Consider the following 18,736-nt stretch of genomic DNA (forward strand, 5'->3'; position numbering starts at 1 on the left):
TAAAGACTCTAGAACAAACTTCTGTTAAGACTGTTGTTTGAACATGTGGTAGGACACACGTGGTTAGTCACAATAAGTTGGAAAAATCGCCTTACAAAAAAATGAGCAGGGAGTTTACAGCCATTTATGGCCTTTTGAGAAGAGGTGAAACACTTTCATATATACTTGGCATTGGAAAGCCTGCAATCCAACATTGTGGGGATGCTGAAGATCAAGCCGTGAGGTATCTGTTGTCAGATCTCTGCCTTTTGTGTTTCAGCACAGGATTATCATATCAGCAGGATCTCTCTGTAGCTGTAATTCAGAAATACCATTGTTGTCCCAGCAGGCTCCTTAGCACTTTCAAAGAACACATGGCCTTTCTCTTGCAAGGTTTCATAGGAGAACTGCCACACTAACTCCTGTTTTTGTGAAGCATTCTCAATCAGTTGGAAACGAAACAGCAAAATCTAGCCTGCCCTTCTGGTCATTGCTCAACAGCAGATCATGAAGCTCTGCAAATCCCCACTTTGTTCCTTGACCGTGGACATCAGCTGACAGATAGACCTTTTCAGCCTTCTCCTTCCTTAGTTAATTCCTAAAAGAAAGGGGAGAAGACTAAAGCGAAAGCCTGCAAAGCACTTTACAGCCCCAAAAGTTATTATTTCCAGTAGAGTTAAGTAGCAGATAAAGGCATTTTATTGAGGATAATAGATACTTGTGATGCTGTCATCCAGTACATTTGTAGTTTATGTTGCTGGGTGCACTCTTGGAAATAAATTCCCCTTTTAGCTTTATAAAGATTATAGAGAAATTGCATGTTATTGGAGTGGCTTTGCAGCCAAAGATGAGGTTTCTTGAACAGTAGTTTTTGAAAGGGAAGGAAAGCCTGGTGATACACACCATTAAATTAAAAACAGAAGGCACCATGGAAGTAACCTGGAAAGAGAAATCTTAAATTAAAACAAAAAATCAAGTGAAGACAGGTTTTCCTTCTCTTGCTAGGATAAGTAACTCACACTTCTGAACAAGAACACACACTTTGTCTTTTTTTCTGCCAAGCCTCTTTGCTACTGCTACTCCATCCCACCCTTCATAGTCCCATAAAAAATAATATTCTGTGAATGCGTGACTTGCTGAGAGGAACCTGTTAACCAAATATGCCTCCAGCATTGCCACAGGTCAATTATTCGACAGTCATTTGCAGGGCTTGCTGGCTTTCATCTAAGCAGTTAAGACCAGTTAGAGTGAAAATGTGTCACTACAGTTGTATTAGAGAAAGACAACATGATGAAAGAAAGAGTGCGAGTCCATGTACATATATCTAAAATCTACATAAATACGTATGTTTTCACTGATATATTTAAAAGTGTGTTCCTGTTGCTAAATCCGTGAGGCAGATTTTCTTTGAACAAAAAAGCTTCTTTAGTAATCTGGATCATATCTTGGGATAAAATATATACTCTTAGACTTTTGTCCGTGCATATCTGAGCTATTTTCTCCCCGGATTCTAAATATAGAGCACTTCTGTGCTAACCATAGCACTTCTTTACCTGGGATAGCATTGTTAAGGGCATATGAGTCATTGGCCATTAACACACTTGAAAACACACTATGTGAATGGCCAAGCACTCTGTAGCCCATCAGCCAAATGTTCTGTGCCCTACTATTTGGGCACAGTTTTGAATATTAGTCTTCTAGCCAAATTGTAGCTGATTTTGTTATTCGGGTTTGTTTTTTTTTTTAACCTCATCTATAATCTTTAACAATGCGCTGCAATATATTTAACCCACTGGCTGCTCTAGCAATTATCTGAAAATCAGACCAATTTGTATGAAACCTTTTCAGGTTAAAAACCAGAATGATTAATTTGGTTTCCCAAAGAAGAATCTCTAGAACCTTCATTTGATTGCATCAGTGGTCAGTGAGCTAAAAGACATAAGGACTCACCGGACAGTTTAAATGATGTAGTGTCTGAAAATTGCGATGAAATCACAAGCCCACATCTTCTCCAAAGACTCTGTGGTTAGCAACTGCCCTCCCTACAGCTGCTTGCTCTGAGGAGTTTTACGGAGGCAGGTCTAATAAAGCTGGGTACAAAACAAGAGTTGTAGCTCATAGAGGTTGCCCCATTCCAGCTGTGCGCATACACAGGGATCTGCCAGCTGTGGAGCGCAAGGTCTCTTGAGTAATGCCTGTCCCGTCTTTAAAGCTTCTTGTGGCACTTCAACTCTACTAACTTGGGTTTAAGAGCTCTGGAGGGTTTGGACCATAGTTTTTCTTTGTTTTATAAACACAACTTTCTAATCATGGTAGAAAAGAGCTTTCTCTTTTGGCTTTTTTTTTTTGTTTGTTTATTAATTTAGAGCTGGAAGTAAATGCTGGCCACTTCCCAGGTGCTGTTCCGTAATTAAGTTTTTTTTCACCCTTTTTGTCAGTGGAAGCAATTTCATATGATTTTTGGCTGCAGCGTTATTTTATACACTACTTTTCCAATAAAATTGTGTTCAGCACCTGCACAACAGTAAAATAACATCTTCCCCCTGCAAGACACTGAGATCTCACCTAAGTGGGATATTGTCTGATAAACTGTTTGTAACATCATGTACAGCTGAAAAAACCCCACCCCAGCTGGTAAGGCTGAGCTGGTTGTAGGAAGCAAAGGTTAGTTCCCATCACTAACATGCTAATCTCCCTCCTCAGCCTGGCCGGTGCAGTCGTTTTGTGGCTGTGGCTGAGGAAACCCCGTTAGTTCCATTTGTAGGTTTCATTTAAGGGTTTTCCTCTTGACAGTAAAGCTGTGGTGCGATGGCGTTTATTAGTGAGCCCACAGGAGAATCGCTTTGGACATGCTTCAAGCTACAGTCTATGGCTATTAGTTCTTTATTACCCTTGGGTTATGGGGAATTGCTGTAAAAGGCTCCACAAGCCTTCAGAGCTAGGGTTTCTTCCTATAAAACCCACCCCTTCCTAAAAACGAAGTAAAGACGTTTTTACTGAGGGGTTTTTCACTCTTTTATTATTGGAGCAGGGTGTTGAAACAGGACTAAGGTTACCAAAACACTGTAACCCCGAGGAGGTTAAAGAGCCAAACTTTTTCCAACCCTTGCTAACAACACCAGCCCCATTGGTGCTAAATTGAAAGGAAGTCATGGTAGTTGTTTTCAGTTCCACCATCTTCCTGGCCAGGTCATTGAGAAAGGTAGTGAGACCGTATTGGCTTTTATAAGGAAAAAATTATTGTTTTAATCTTAGAGTGGGAAAGGTATATTCCTTTGTACAGTCTAATAAACAATGAGGTTGCAGATAAAGCTAGACAGGACAGCCTCCTGCTACAGTTCCTAGAAGCTTTTCTTTAGGTAGGCAAGGGGCATGATGGTCTTCCATCAGATTAAAGGGGGTTTATGTTTTAAGCATCAGGTTTTGATATGGTTCTGGTAGAGTTCCCTGGAAAAGGTACGAATGTAAAGTTTCACATGCATCTTTCTGAGACACACAAACTATCCAACGAGTTGGTTGTGTGTGTGCTCTTCAGATGAGAGAGAGAGGGCTCCTGCTTGCTCTTGTTTCAAATCCCGACAAAAGCTTTGCAAGTGGGGTTTTCCTCTTGACCCCACGCTGTGCAACATTGCGCGTACTGCTTACAGTCCAGGGATGCTTATACTTCAGCAGCTCTTTTTGTATGCATCACAAAATCATAATCTCAGCTCTCTACCGTAAATCTTTCCGTATTGCGCATGCCTGCACATTAGATAACCAGAGTCTTGTCCGTTGCCATTTTGAGCCTTTGCCAGTGGCTGGTAAGGTCTTTTGAAACCTTTCTGTAGAAGGGGCTGCACACTTAGAAAGCAGTTTGAAGTGTGGGGGTTTTTTTTCCCCGCAAAGGTTTTTACCCAACGTGGCAAAGAAATTTAAAAGGGCACGTGGAAGCCCAGTTTTGCCATTCAAAGCAGAATTGCCTTTCTCTGTGTTTTACTGCATTGCATTTTAAATGGCTGGCGAAGGGACTGGAGAGTGCTCTTTAGAAAGAAGTTGGGTCTTACAAAGCCAATATTTGACTGACAGAGCCAAGAAGTCCTTCCTTTGCTAACACCTGAAACAAGCACACACATGCTGGCTCTGGTGGTTCTACAGCTCCTCTGACTTTTTATCCAAACTGTGGCTCTGTTCACTCCCGGCGACTGCAGGGACCACAGGGCTGTGTCAATGCTGACATTTCCCCTAAATTGTCCTTTAGGCTGCTGCTTGGCACAGCATCAGCACTGCCAGCAACAAGAGAAGCAGAGCCAGAGAAGCCCTCTACAACCCCCCACTGGCATTTTTGCGTCTAGCCTTGCTCAGAGCTTTTGGAGATTTATAGCTTGGATGTAACAAGATTGTATTTTTGACAGCTTAACATTATGTGATCTATTTATTAAATAGAAAGTGCTCTGACAAGGAAGGGTAACCTCATTCTTGCCATTTCAGAAAGGGAATTGGCAAGCACCACCCCTGCACGCTAGGCAGCGTGGTGGCCCGGCTCTGCAAAGGTGATGTTCTTCGCGGGTGCAGATTTTAACAAATATTGTTATGGGGAATTATATCCTGCGAAGCAGGAGTTGGCAAGAGATGTAAATATACATCTCCTAGGAAGGGCTAAAATGCAAACTGGAGTGTGACTGCATGGTCACACGTATATTTGTGACCATGCAAAGCACTGAGTTATTTGCAGGACAAGGAGGGTAATGTCTGCTTTTTAAATCTGCGTGTTTATTATGTCCAGTCCCTCCATAAATATGGGGGTGTTCTCCCATGTCTATAAAAAGACATGAGTCATAATTTTCATAAAGTATGGGATATTTCAAATCTATCAGGTTTTGGGTGTCCCACACAAGACAGCTGGCAGGGATTAATTTTCACATAGTGGATGCTAAAAATGAAGCTTTTGTGGGTCAGTTAAAGTTATCCACTCAAAGCAGCGGTTACTTTGCCAGTCTTTAGTCCATGAGGGTATCATGTAAAACTAAGTAAAGCTAAGTCAATTGTTTCTTGCTTTAGAGCCAGTGACTAAGTCAATAAAAAAAAGGTAGATTAATGCCAGCTTCACTTAATCAAATAAAATTACGGAGCGAAGTCCCTGTCCTACTTTCTATACACCCCACACATTCCTTCTTCTGAAAAAGACGGTCCTTCCCTGTAGTGCCTCGTTTGAGTAAGCTTTCTCCTATGCTATTGATAATGCTGATGAAGACATGTTAGTGACCTTGTTTAATGCATTTATTTTAACAGACAAATTTTGGTATTGTCGACTTTCACCTAATCACAAAGTCTTGCACTACGGAGACTTGGAAGAAAGTCCCCAGGGAGAAGTCCCCCATGATTCCTTGCAAGATAAATGTAAGTCATGCAGAAAGATTGTGCTACTTTTGCTTCTTATAAGCTAGTTCCTCTTTGTAACTTGTGGTGGGTTTCTCTTAACACGGGACATTATGACCAGCTCTGTTTATGGCAGGCACTAAAGACCAGAGGACATTTCCTTCTGCATTCAAACACTGTTCTACTGTTCACTGGCAAGTGTGTATGAGGACTGAGCTCAGCTTTCCAGGAGTTTATAATTTCATTCAGCTTGGAAATGTCATGCCTTTCATGGGGAGGAACACAGTTTATTTTCATAGCTCATCTAACAGCAGATGTCGAATAAAAATACTTGGGCATATTCAAAAGCACTTCCTGTTCATGAAGACAGATGTTTCTTCTGTTGCAAACAGTCTCGTGACTGGAGGAGAAATCCATGGCAGTCAAAGGTCTTTTTCGTTATTGTGGGGAGTGGACTTAAAGATGACACATTGCTGTGAACACTATTGAGAGGACCTCACTGTTACTGTGTACCCAGCTGGGAGAGGACATGCCTCTTTGATAACTCTTAGCAAGGAATTTATCGGAATGTTTTTTTAATGGATAAAAGTAATTTTGGAGCCCTCCAGAAGGATCATACTCTCATGATAATTTCTCTTTCGTCCTTCAACATGAGTTGTAGAGGTTTAACCTATGATCCTGGGAAAATTTTTTTATGATAATAGAAATAATGACCAGTGTAGTTCTGTCACCAGAAAGTGACTTCAAGAAAACAAGCATTGAATAAGGAATCATTTCTTTTTTGTTCTTTTCTGAACGTCTATTAGTAATAAATGCCATTCTTCGCATTATCAAATTAGACGTGCTTGTACAAGCGTTGCAGTTAGTAGCTCCACTTCTTTCATGGAATGGCAGAAAGACTAATTTTTCAGAAGTTTCAAATTTTTCCAGCCTGAAAATTGAGAAAATGAGTGATTTTTCTGTATCTTAGTAAAATAAAGAATTGTTTCTCTTTTCTGCTCCCCCAACCTGTCTCCAGGCAGCACCTTTTAAAATTTCTAAGTACTCCCAGATGCACTCTGGGAGGGAAAGAAGAAGAGCCTGTCTGGTGCTGGAGCCTTGGCAGTTCACAGTCACGTTCCCTTGTTTCATTGCCTTGCAGATTGCCTCAAGGATGTTGCACGCTCTTAACTGCAGTCTTGGCAGAACATAGGGCGGGGGTTCACATTGCTGCATTGGCACTGGAAGAGGCTGTTTTTCTGGACCAGGCGTAGAGAAATAGCCCTTGAATGTTAGGGTAGCGTCAGAACGACAGAAGAAGAATGAAGGTCACACTTGAACTGCAGGCATAGTTATGAGACCAGCAGTTCTCAGATTTGTTTGCTTTGAGAACACTTCCATGCTCAAACCCCTGACGCTGACTGCAAGCTTCATCTTGCATTTGCATTTTCCGTAGGCTCTTGAGCCTACTCAGGAATGTCAGGATCCCACTGGGACAGAAGGCTCTTACTGTAGAAACCACTAGGCCAGACCCACGTGTTCCTTGTGCGCGCTTGCTGGCAGAGTGGATACTGATGCAGTTTGAGAAAGATACAATTATTTCATCCATACCTCAGGTTTTCAGGCTATGAAGGATATGAGATTTACCCGAGTGCCACCCACATCAGAGTTTAATTAAGCAGAGTTGAGAATATTGCAAGTTGCAAGATTATAAAGTGGCACTATTGTTCACAACGTGTCAGGCCAAACTTCTTAGGAATTTTACAGAACATTTCCAGGAATATTCTGATGTTCTTTGGATAGACTCATATTGAATTTTGAACTATTAAGGTCTGAATATGATGACCAGGTTGTCACTATTTGGGAGCAGGCCAGCAGATGAAAGAGAGTAGGTGGGTAAGAAAATGGAGGACCAAGAGAAGGAGCACACGGCATTTCATGTATCTCTTTGCCAAGCTTGAATAACCAGTGTCTATCTCAAATAATAAATGTGGGGGTTTGTAACCTTTTCACTTCTGTGAATGCCACCCCTCTCCTCAGGAGTGCAGAGTTAACAAGCTGTGCAGACTTCCGCTGGGACAGAAAACAGCAACCCCCTTTTTCAGGGTTTTATATGTTGTAAGCACATCACATCTGTGCTCACACCCTCCAGCATCTTGTCGTCAGCTTCTGATACCATCTGAAGTGTTTGATTCTAGTTTTCCAAAGCAAGGAATAGGCCAAGGTCCAGATAAATAAAGATCAGGTTGTCACATCAGTCTCTGCTCTCCTGTAGTAACTGCATTCCAGATCACAGAGATCGAGTGTATGAAACCTGGAAAAGAAGCCTTCTTGGTTGAGAGATCTAACTTGAGAAAACCCTACCTTATGCAAACAGAAATTGTTTTTCTGGGCATCTTCAGCAAATGGCAGGAACTCTTTCTTTTTAAGAAGACCTGTCTACCATAGTTGTAGTTTAATATATCCTTTACTTCCCAGTTTGTCCTAGCTTGCTCTCAAAAATAATACCTCTTGTTGACCAAAAACTAGGGTAGTGTCCACAGCATGAAGTGCTGAGACTAAAGGCAGGTGAGGTTGACTAGTGAAGAGCCAAATAACTTCCGTTTCTTTTAGCTTTCTATGCAAAGAAAGTCCTTTAAAAATGTCTATTGTGTCCCATGCTATCCATTTGACCATAGTGCTGAGGTAATGTGTAATAAAATGCATAGTTTTGCTGTAACCAGGGGAAGAGAAAATGCTTTTCTCCTCTCCAGTATTTCCATTAGAGTTTGTAAGGAGCTGGGCAGTAACAGATTTTCGTATTGTTATGCGGTTCTATATATATGATGCTTTTCCACAGCCACAAGGATAATGGATTATTTATAGATTGTAGAAACTGTCACTCACTGACCATATTGTATTGTGGAGCATATAGATTCTCCATAATGTAATTACTGTTGGAAGATTGACTTCTACTTGAAACTCAGGGAAATTTATCTTTATGTTTTAGTGACCTCACTCTGTGAGTGAGTATGAGTGGCAGCAGCTTCCAGTATTTTTTCTTACCTTTTTTTTCCCCCCAACGATTTCTGATCATATCACATTTTAAAGCAATTGGAATGGGTCATTAGTAGTCCTAATTCCTGTTAGTACCAGAAAGCAACAAAACTGGTGATGGGAGTGAAATAAAAAGCTATTTGAAAAATTCATACAGGCATTAACAGAAGGACAACCATATTGAGTGAGGTAGGGTCCAACTTGCCCAGCATCCTCTCTCCAGCAGAGACTTTACCTGGAGGCTTAGAAAAGAGCAACAACAGGGCAAGCATATTACAGTAGTAAGGCAGAAAACACATACTATGTTTTCTACATACATGACTACACATAAAAACTGTCCAGACACAGGTACACATCTATATGAAAGGCTCTTAGCCAAAGTAGTCTCAACAGGCAAGGAAAAGCATGCTCAGATGCCTGAAATTTTCTCAAGACTCATTGATTCCTATTTCAGTTGTTTTCTTCCAGTTTTCTTTCTTTCAACAGGCTGGAAATGACAAAGGAGGTGGCAATTTTTACACATTAGTCTCGCCTCTTTTTAGACTCTGTAGCTTTTACACACCTTGGTTATAACTAGTTTTCTGGTTTTGCTTTTGTTTCTTTTTAATGCAGTGCCAGTGGCAGATATAAAAGCTGTTGTGACTGGGAAAGACTGCCCTCACATGAAGGAGAAAGGAGCTCTTAAACAAAACAAGGTACAGTTCTCAAATTGTTATGAACATACACTCTGCAGAATACAAAGCTTGTCAACTTGACCTTCCCTGAAGTAATACAGGTATTTTTCATTCCAGCCTGCCACCTTTCTGTGTATGCACACACGCTTTGTTTTCAGCTCAGACCATTTGAGTTAAATTATTAGGACAGTCTACCTTCCTTTACACAGATTTCACAGCGGATGTGCATTGTGATATGCCCAGAGCTCGCTAGAATAATCTTTAGTAGTGGTGTCTTCTACCTCTTAAGCAAAGCAATTTTGACTGCTGCTGCAGAGCAGAGCAGTGATGACTGTTGGTACCTACTCTATATCGTCTCTGATAAACAACTAGTTTGTTCCATCTGTATTATCTGATGAACTCACATTCAGCGAACACTGGGACATGCCAAATTTGCAATTAATGTCCAGCTGATGATAACTTCAGGTCCAGTCAGATAGAAAAACAACTGCCAACAAAAGGATATAAGGTAAATGCTAGGCAGTTAACGAGGCATATAAAGATGTGTTCAGCAGTGCATTTGGGAAAAAATGTGTAGGAGACAATTGTCAGCTTAAATTAGATTTATGCTACCTTTCAGATTTTCAGATCAAGAGCTGTGAACTGACAGTAAGACTCAAATTGTACAGTGCCAGAATCTTGCAGAGTTTTTTTTAGTAAGAATTGCCACTACAGCAAGAAGAAAGTGAGTTACTAGCAAAGTCTACGTCTTTGGTAGTGGCGGCCTTCATACCATATTGTATGAAGTATGCTCATAAGTTTTCTATCAGGTCGTGCTGTCTGACCTTACAAGAAGGAGTGAGAATCTGGTGATGTTCTAGGACCACACCCTGAGGTCTGGGAACCATATCAGAGGATTTGAATCAGAATTTCTGATTACCTGGAACAGAAATTTTGAGTCCAACTAGAAAGATATTTCAGTGGATAAAAGGGTTCCTGCTTCAGCACTTTAAAAAATAAAGTACATGTATTCAGTGTTCAAATAAATACCGGAAAAAACAGTTCTGATTGGAACCACAGAAAATGAAAAGGCACTCATTTGCATTTGTTTCTCATACACATGATTTGCTTTAAGTGTATCGGGATACGGTCATCTCCTTTCAGCATCAGCTTTACATGGTTGGGAATGAAAAAGTCAAGACAAGCCTGGAAAAAAATCCCAGGAGTATTTTTGCTTGTTGATTTTTCTGAATCAGGGCACTAACACACACGCACACGATCGATTGCATACAACTCCTACCTCATGTTACAGCTGAACCGTCAACAGCGTTTGGCTGCGGCATTTATATGATGCATATAAAGTATTTTTAGTGCTTCCCTGTCTTAGCACTCATATGTCCACACAAAAAGGAAAGATGAGAAGAAGGAAAGCAGTGGGTGGCAGCGATGGAATGTGTCATCTTTATGGAGCAGTAATGTCTAGATAGTATTTAATGCTAAATAGCAGTGCTGCAGATGAGTTTGTCCTTAGCTGTCGGCATCACTCCATTTCCTCAGGTAAAATTGCTTCGGACTAGCATAAGACTGCTGACTGAGAATGTGAAGATCAGGAGTTGATAGGTAGCGTGGCTGCATCCATACATAGCTGGAGCTTTCCATTTGTGATCTTGGCAGTAATAAGTACGTTTTTACTATTTCTGGTGTGGTAGGGGATTTTGGGGTTTGGGGTTTTTTTTTCCTTCCCCGATTCCTTGGTTTTTTCCCGCTAAGAATCACAGAATTTGTGAAATTAGTTGTCATTCCAATCAAACTGGCATGCATAATATTGCAACTACTTAACTGACATCATAGGAATAACACATTATTTTTTGTGGAGTACCAGCTTAATGTGGACAATGAAATGAAAATTAAAAAAAGAAAGCCAGACACAATGCAGTTGGGCTGTTTGGTGTATGAAACCTCTAACTTCCTGAAATTTCACAATCAGGGATATATTTTTTAAGAGGCATTTTCATCCTGTGCTTTCTTTGTACATGTATAACAACCACCTTAATGTTTATTCATTGGCAGAAAAGAAAATTGAATGGCAGAATGCCACTGCTATGAACATAGCTGGAATTGGCAGAATGTCCATAACAAAGGCTTCAGCGTCTCTTCATTTGCCGGCACATGGCCGTTATTCTTCCAGCGGGACGATTTAGAAATAAATAAGAGTTAAAGTGAATTGGAATTAGGATGCATATGAAGCTGGAATGGCTTGATAGGACCAGACCTGAATCCATTGTTGTTCATCTTGCTTGTCTTTTTAAATTAGGTTTAATTTTAAAGTCCTCTTAATTTTAAAGTCCTCATTTCTGACTCTCAAGTAATATTAATGAATTTCAAGGAAATGAAATACATTAGATTTTGCATCCTTCAAAACAAAGCACAAGAGAAGAATTTGGAAAAAACATTGCCACGTTTTTCTCAGTGTTCTCCTATCACCCTTTATTTGCTGACATGGCAGCGTTCAGGCTTGGTGCCATTTCTGTGAGCAGAAATGATTCTGCTCACTTCCCTGTTGAATGCAGCTTCTCTTCTCTTTTATTTCATATTGGTTGAACAAGTTCTCTGCCCATGTATAGATAGTTCTCGGGGGGTGCGGGGAGCAAACTTACCGTGGCTATGGTCTCAGCCTTCAGCAAAGACATGGTCGTTTTGAGGCTGTTGATGACAGAGTAGGCAGAGAGGAGTGAGGTCATTCCAGCTGCGTGGGGTCACTCAGCAGTAGGCACCTAAAATGACTATTTAGATGTCTCTGGCCCATGTGAGAGGCCAGCAGAGATTGCGGGAGAGAGAAGCTCTGGGCATGGAAGAGCAAGCTGCCCCTCATACCACCTCCAACAGCTTTCCCTGCAGAGTTGAAACCAAGGAGTGGGAAGTGCCCAGCCAGCAGGTGTGGAGTCACTTGTTCCTTGTTTTCAATTAAGTTCAAAAGAGAGCCACATTGTGGGTCCCAATACTGTTACCTTTGACAAGCATCTAGGGAAGGGCAGAGTTCTGACATGTGCAAGGGTGGAAAGAGTTAGGGGTGTCAAGGGAGTGAGCTCATCAGATTGAGGTGAGGGAGGAGGAAAGCAAAACAAAGAGGGAAGGAGCAGGTTGGAAGGAATGGGAGAATAAAAAAAAAAAAAAGAAAAGACCAGAGAGACAGAGAAACTGGTGGAAAAACCTGGAGTGGAAAATGACTTTGAGAAAGGTTGAGAAGTAGGACAGAAAAGGGAGGAGAAAACCACAGATGGCTGATAGAGACTGACCAGTTTTCCTTTAGGAATTGCCAGTTCCTCAAAATCGCCTGTCATTGATGGGAATGTAACAAAATGAGGTGGGAGTACCTTAGAAGTCAGCCAGCTCAACCACTGAGACCACCATCAATGTGGAGGGCCAGTTGGCAACTCCGGCTCCTTAGGCTTCCATTTTCCTTGACAGTTTGCTGTGCATGAGATGACAGAGATGCTGGCACCTGGAAGCTGTAATTTCTGAGCCTTTCATCTCCGGAGCAGCCAGGGAAGAAGCTGAATGGGAGCCAGGGCTGCCAAGCTCTCACTTTCCCCCATAAAGGGAAGCTTGGTGCCCTAAATGTAGCCCTTTCTCATTGTCTGCCTGACTGGAAATGACCAAACCTGTGGCTCCCTGGGATGTTCCTCTTTCAGGCAGGGTTTTACTCTTCTTTTCCTTTCTTTGAGATGAACAAAAACATAAATCCCTTGGAATTTCCCAAAGGACAAATATACAGGGGCCAGGCCTATGGGATTGTTGTTGACCTCCATGAAATTCAGGAACATCACAGTAGAGCAGTACAAGCCCTTTTTTTAGTGATACGCTTTATTTTCGCAACTTCAGTTACATGACTTAGCATGTTCTGTCAGTAATTTATAACACTCTGAGGAGATAATGCCACGTTTGTGTGGGCAGAGGTAAACTTGTTTCTGTAATGAGGGACATCACTCTTAATAAGGTGTGGCTGAGAGACATGCCTAAAACACAAAAAGGCTGTGTGAGCCGTGAGCCATTTGTTTGCTGAGTGCACCAGCGCTATTAGTATCTGCAGCTTCCGTGGGGATTTAACAGAGACTTGTCTCCTGTGGCCTGGCAATGCAGCAAGTTGAACCTAATAACTAAACTCGACGAAACCAAGAGCGTTTCCCATGAGAAGCCCCATCTCTAATCGTCCAAGATTATCCCTAAGGATTGCACATTCCACGAATCAGACTCTGCTCTTAATCACACAAGTTCAAAAATGAAATAACCCTTACCGAAGTCCAAAGACCCATGGCTGTTTCAGACCAGGGGTAGAAATCTAGAGCAATGGATATGCTGCAGTCCTCGCAGGCAGTTCTACTATTTTAAAACTGAGTGTAGGAAATTTAAGAAGCCACACTCTTGTCACTGCTGGCAGTTGTAGGGACTGTCATCAGCTGAGAGTCAGCAAAGGCAATCAGTATTATGGGGCTCAGGAAGCCAAGAGGCAAAAAGAACAGGACATACGATACAGATCAAAGTAGTTAGGAGTCAGCACTCTCGTCTGCAGCCAGGTCTTTTTTCCACAGGGCTATTACATCCATATCCAGCTACCTTACGTGTTGGGAACTCCTTGTAACAGTGTTTGTAGCAATGAGTGCAGTAACTGTGATAACACAACATCTTTACGTGCTCACTGCAGGCCAGTGGAGATTCATTATTTATTGAAATTGCTTGGTTTTCCCCATAGGAACCCAGGTCCAGGTGACTTTTATGGAAGGTCTGTGCTTGATGAATTCACTTTGGCACCTTTGAAATTCCAGCTTCGATGCTGAGGGGAAAAAAGATGATCATTTTTGCCTTTCCCAAGATTCATTTGGGTCTTTAAGTAACCCAGACAGTTCAGTTTGACTGCGGCTGCTGATTCTGATTCAGGTAGAAGCAAAATGACAGAAATCTCTTGAGAATGAATAATTTAATAGATTTCCGGCAGTGAAAGGAGTATAAGTATATACCAGGAGATTAACTGTCCTGGCAAGATTTTTGACACAGGGAGTCAAACCTTGCAGAACTTTGCAAGTTTAATCGATACACATTGAAAAAAAAGTGGGTCTTCATCAAGAGTTTGTTGCAAGCATACTATTATGCATTATATTGATTTTAGTCCTCACCGTTGCCTAGCTCAAATTTAAACTCAAATGGTAAAGTAATCCATGACCGAGTGAGCTACGGTCAGCACTGAGGGCGGTGAGTTGGTTTTGACTGAAGTGTCTGTGGTGGGGTTCTTGCTGTGCCAGTCATTGACAATGGTCCGGTACTGCTGTGGCTTTGGCCAGGCAGGAGAGTACCATAACCTATTTTGCCACTTGATTTGGGGAATAAGTGGTAGGAAAGAAAGACGAACCTGAATGTATGAATGCCTCTCTCATGCAGCATTAATATCTGTTTCTTTGTATTGTTCCAGGAGGTGCTAGAGCTTGCTTTCTCTATATTGTATGACTCAAGTGGCCAGTTGAATTTCATTGCTCCAGACAAGCATGAGGTAAGTCAAGTTCAGAGTACAGAAACTTCTTTGAAGCCCTATTAGTTGCTTTATGACACCAGACAGCTTTACAAGAACATAAGAATGGTCATCTTGGCACAGAGTACTGGTCCATCTAAACCTGTGTCGTGGCTCACAACAAACCGAAAGCAGAGGGGTTAGTATGGGAGAAAGACCTGCAATTTTCATGCATATCCTGAGCCGGAGAAGGAACGTGTTTTGTATTTGTACATCATAGAGCACATGGGGTCCAAATTAAAGATCAGTATTTCTAAGCCCTACTGTAATATGAGCCATAAGTAAAACCAAGAAGAGAGCTTGGGAAGACCTCGCAGTTCCGCAGACCTTGTTCACTGTTTCCTGGTGTAACAAAGATTTCTCTTGGTCTGCTCTACTTTAGACATTGGAGAATTTTGCTGTGCGTTCACTTTAGTGAACTTTAGTTCAACACTGATGATTTCTACAGCCAAGCTCTTAAAGAATCACTGCCATCCTCAGCTCATGTTGACGATGCCAGCATAATCAGGGGAGGTTATACCATTACTGGGTCTCAGTTTCAGCCAAAGACTGGTGTTCTCCAGAGCAGCCTATCCCCTTATTCTTAGTTTCACAGTGTTTAAGACCATTCATGGCAGGTAGTCATAGAAGCTCCTGTCTATTGCATCTCCACAGGGGAGTGTTTTGCAATGGGTCTCATTTGTATGAGGATGGTGTAAGTACAAATAGCGAGGCAGAATGACAGCCCTCTCCCTGCTCCCTTCTCTTAATTGAAAACACAAGGAAATAGACAACATCATTGCCTTTTGGAAGGTGATTGAACTATTTTACCTAATCATTTGTGTTTCTCTCAAAGAACTTCCAAGTGAAGATTTAGCAGAATGCACTATATTAAAAAAAAAAAAATATGAAGTTTTCCCTTCTTATTTCTAAAGCAACAAGAGTTGGTGTTCCATTTGCACACTTATTTTTTGGTATCACATTTGGTCTCAGTTCAGAACACTGCATTAAGATGATGAAACACTAAAGATTGTGTTAAACTGTTATACTGTAGTGTTATTACAGTGCATGAAATTGCTGTAAAAGTGAAGCGTATTTAGTTACGCAGCTTCAACATTTGCAATTCTGGATTAAAACCTTCAAATAAGTGTTCATTTTAGGAGAGGAAATTAAGTTATGCTCATTTGGGTTTTCCTGGGGATTAATATTTGAGTGTCATTTTCAAGTACGTTCATGCCAGAGAAATATTTGCTGGTCAGTTTTGATCTAAGAGAAAACAGCAATGGGATCCCAGGCATAATATGCCGTTAGAGCTGTAGGTCTAAGCAACGCATGATTGTCTTCATCCTCAGAACTGAGCATATGTTAAATGCTTTCTGATATAAATTCTCTGGAAATTGAGTTCTAGTCTCTTTCAACTCATAAGAGCAAATGGTCGTGAAAATTGACAAATTTTTCAGCCACTTGTATCTCAAATATAGCCTGTGGCTACAAGTGTATTTTAATGGTCTAAATGTTCAAAAACTGCTGCTGCACCCCACTGATGGGCAGTAGCATTGTGAGATGCACTAACGCAATTGCTCGTGATTGCGTTAACACCCCTATTATCTTTATTTCTCTTTTTGATCTTGTGCAGCTTCTTTGAAACAAAATTAGTATGTTCAAAAAAAAACAGCCAGAGGCAGCAGTCTCTGCTGCTACTTGACAGTTCCCAAGTGAAAGTTTTCAAAAGGGCATCTCACTTCCTCTGTACTTTTCCATGGCCTACAGAAGAGTGAGTTGTTTAAAGCAAATTAAAGCAAAAAGTACAAAAGTTCAGAGGAAGCACCCACAAGGAAAGACAAGTAGCACGTTGTGAAGCCCAGGACTCTTCATCAAAGTAACTGGGGTTCTGTCCGTAGAAGTGCTGGTTTAGCAGGGTTCTCGGCTTGGGAGATTTGGTGGGCAGCATCTCAAGGTTTAGAAAGCTTTGAGTGAAGCACCAGGAATGATGTCAGTACATGACAATTTCAGGTCAGACTTAACAGCTTTTTTTCAAGCTCTTCTACAGTCCTCATGATTGTAGAGTGAGGGTCGAGTGACATTGAACTAGGATCGTAGGATGATTCAGGTTGTAAGGGACCTTGGGGACATCCCCAGTCTGACCACCTGCTCAAAGCAGGTCAGCGATGAGCTCAGACAAGGTTGTTCGGGGCTGCATCTAGATGGATGAAGCCTCCACAACTTTTCAGGTTGTCTGGTTCCACTGACTTGACTCCCAAGGTATTTCTTTAATAAAATCTCATTACTGAAACGGTATTGTTGGGATTTGGACCTCATTCTTGCATGCTTAAGTTTGGCAATACCCTTAGTCATCTGTTGGAGCTTAGTGCTAGCCAGAGGGTTCAGCACTCCGAGATCACTCCATCCTATTTGTTTTTCATTTAAATACTAATAGCTGGTTTCAACTCCACAGCAAAAAGGTGGATTAATCTTATCCTTGATTTTTGACAGAGAAACTGATGAGGGAGGCTATAATTAGGTTTCATTGAAGTTTTATGAAAATGAATCTGTAGTAAATTAATTTTTCAGTGGCTCTTAGTCTGTTTTGCATATTAAAAAGAAAAAAGCTCCTGAATGAATGCTTCTGTTTTTCCACCATCTCATTAGGATTTCTCTCTGCTCAAAATGTACAGGAGTTTAATTAGATACCCTTGCCAATATGGAGATTAGAGAGGAAGCCCCTTTTCCAGGCCATTGCATTCATCTGAATTGTGGCCAGAATTTGGTTTCTGTGGGCCCTGAATGAGTTATATCTGGAAGAGGAGAGAACTGCAGTTCAGCTTTCTGGCTCGCTGGGATTCCTCCCCAGAGAAAGCGCTGGCCGTACTCACTGAGCAGGTGATGGACAATTTATGTCAGGGGCTGCATCTGTTGAATGGATGCTCTGCGCTTCTGTAACCTGAGCAGAGCCTTTCGCCTTTCTGTTCCTTTCCTCAGAGTGAATTCTGGGAAAACTTCCCCAAAGAAAGATTGTAAGTCGATCATAAAAAATTATAGTCTCTTCAAAAACAATTACATTTCTAGGATAGATTCTTTCTTTTCCTGATGTTCTGCGTACACTCCACAAAAATTGGATGCTTTAAAAGTCTTCAGTGACACACTTTGACAGCCTAGAATAGGCAGGCTAAGTTGTTTATTTAGTACTTGTTAGCAGGACAGCCTGAACCCTGAAGTGTCTTCTGTATAGCTAATCTCATATTAAAGCTGCAGCATGGCTTACCGACACCCTGGGTGAAATCCTAGCGCTGCTACTGTTTTGCTACTGACTTAAATGGGTCGGGTTTCATTTTGGATGTTCAAGTGTGTTAACCGTCCTATTTTAAAAATATGCCCTTTTTCTGGATGAAGAGGTACAACGAGAGGGGGCTTTCTCTCCTTTCCTTAAAAATAATCCTTATTTCTGCTGTAGGATGAAGTCAACCATGGCTATCTTTAAACTTGGCTGTATCATGTAGCAAATGGTCAGCTAAATTTAAAATCCGTTTTTTGGCATGAAATCTAGCATAAGTATTTGTAAGATAAAAATGCAGTTACGGTTGATTTAATTTCCTCCTGCGAACTAGGACATAAGTTCATGATTGAAATCTTTATTTTTAGATGATAGCATTTGAGTACTTCTGTTCATAGTTGAATAAATGGCTTGTAGTAATAAATGGAAGTGACTTATTTGATAGAAGTTGACTCTAGATCGCCAATCTCCCTTGGGTTTGTTGCTTATTTAAAATGGTTATTCAGCCGATGTTTATCTCCATCTGTCAGCTGTTGGGAAAGATGGCATCTTCTATTAGGGAAAAGCTAACATTAAGGAAGGGGGTTTAGAGGCCAATTCAGCCTTTGCGGCATTTAGAATTACACCAGGTAGCTTGGCATTTACTTTTCATGAAGGACACAGCATTGATTGACTGTAGTTTTCACAGCGTGTTATTTCATGTAAAATAGCGGTAAAGTAGGCATAGGTACGTGGGAGCCTATCTTTGTGTAGGTCAGTTGATACCACTTAATCCATAGGAAAGCAAACCACGGTAAAACTAGATAGTTGGTAAAGGATTTCTAAAGTCAAGAAGGATTTTGGGTGGGATTCAGTTCACCTAAATTAGCTGCCTTGGAATTAAAAGTTTGGTGTAAGATAATCAGGCTTTTTCTGGGGAATACT

At 41.2% G+C, this 18,736-nt stretch overlaps 1 protein-coding gene across 4 annotated transcripts in view; it reads left to right on the forward strand.

Moving 5' to 3' along the window:
* ELMO1 (engulfment and cell motility 1) overlaps positions 1–18,736 on the forward strand; it is a 261,737-nt gene that overhangs the window by 241,347 nt on the left and 1,654 nt on the right. For all 4 annotated transcript variants that reach the window (XM_009880069.1, XM_009880067.1, XM_009880068.1 and 1 more), the window contains 3 exons: positions 5,248–5,355; positions 8,962–9,044; positions 14,467–14,544. In XM_009880069.1, the coding sequence (XP_009878371.1) occupies positions 5,248–5,355; positions 8,962–9,044; positions 14,467–14,544 (269 nt within the window). The remainder of the gene's footprint in view (positions 1–5,247; positions 5,356–8,961; positions 9,045–14,466; positions 14,545–18,736) is intronic.

The sequence above is a fragment of the Charadrius vociferus genome, unplaced genomic scaffold (genome assembly GCF_000708025.1).
Source record: "Charadrius vociferus isolate BGI_N301 unplaced genomic scaffold, ASM70802v2 scaffold760, whole genome shotgun sequence".
NCBI classification, from domain to species: domain Eukaryota; kingdom Metazoa; phylum Chordata; class Aves; order Charadriiformes; family Charadriidae; genus Charadrius; species Charadrius vociferus.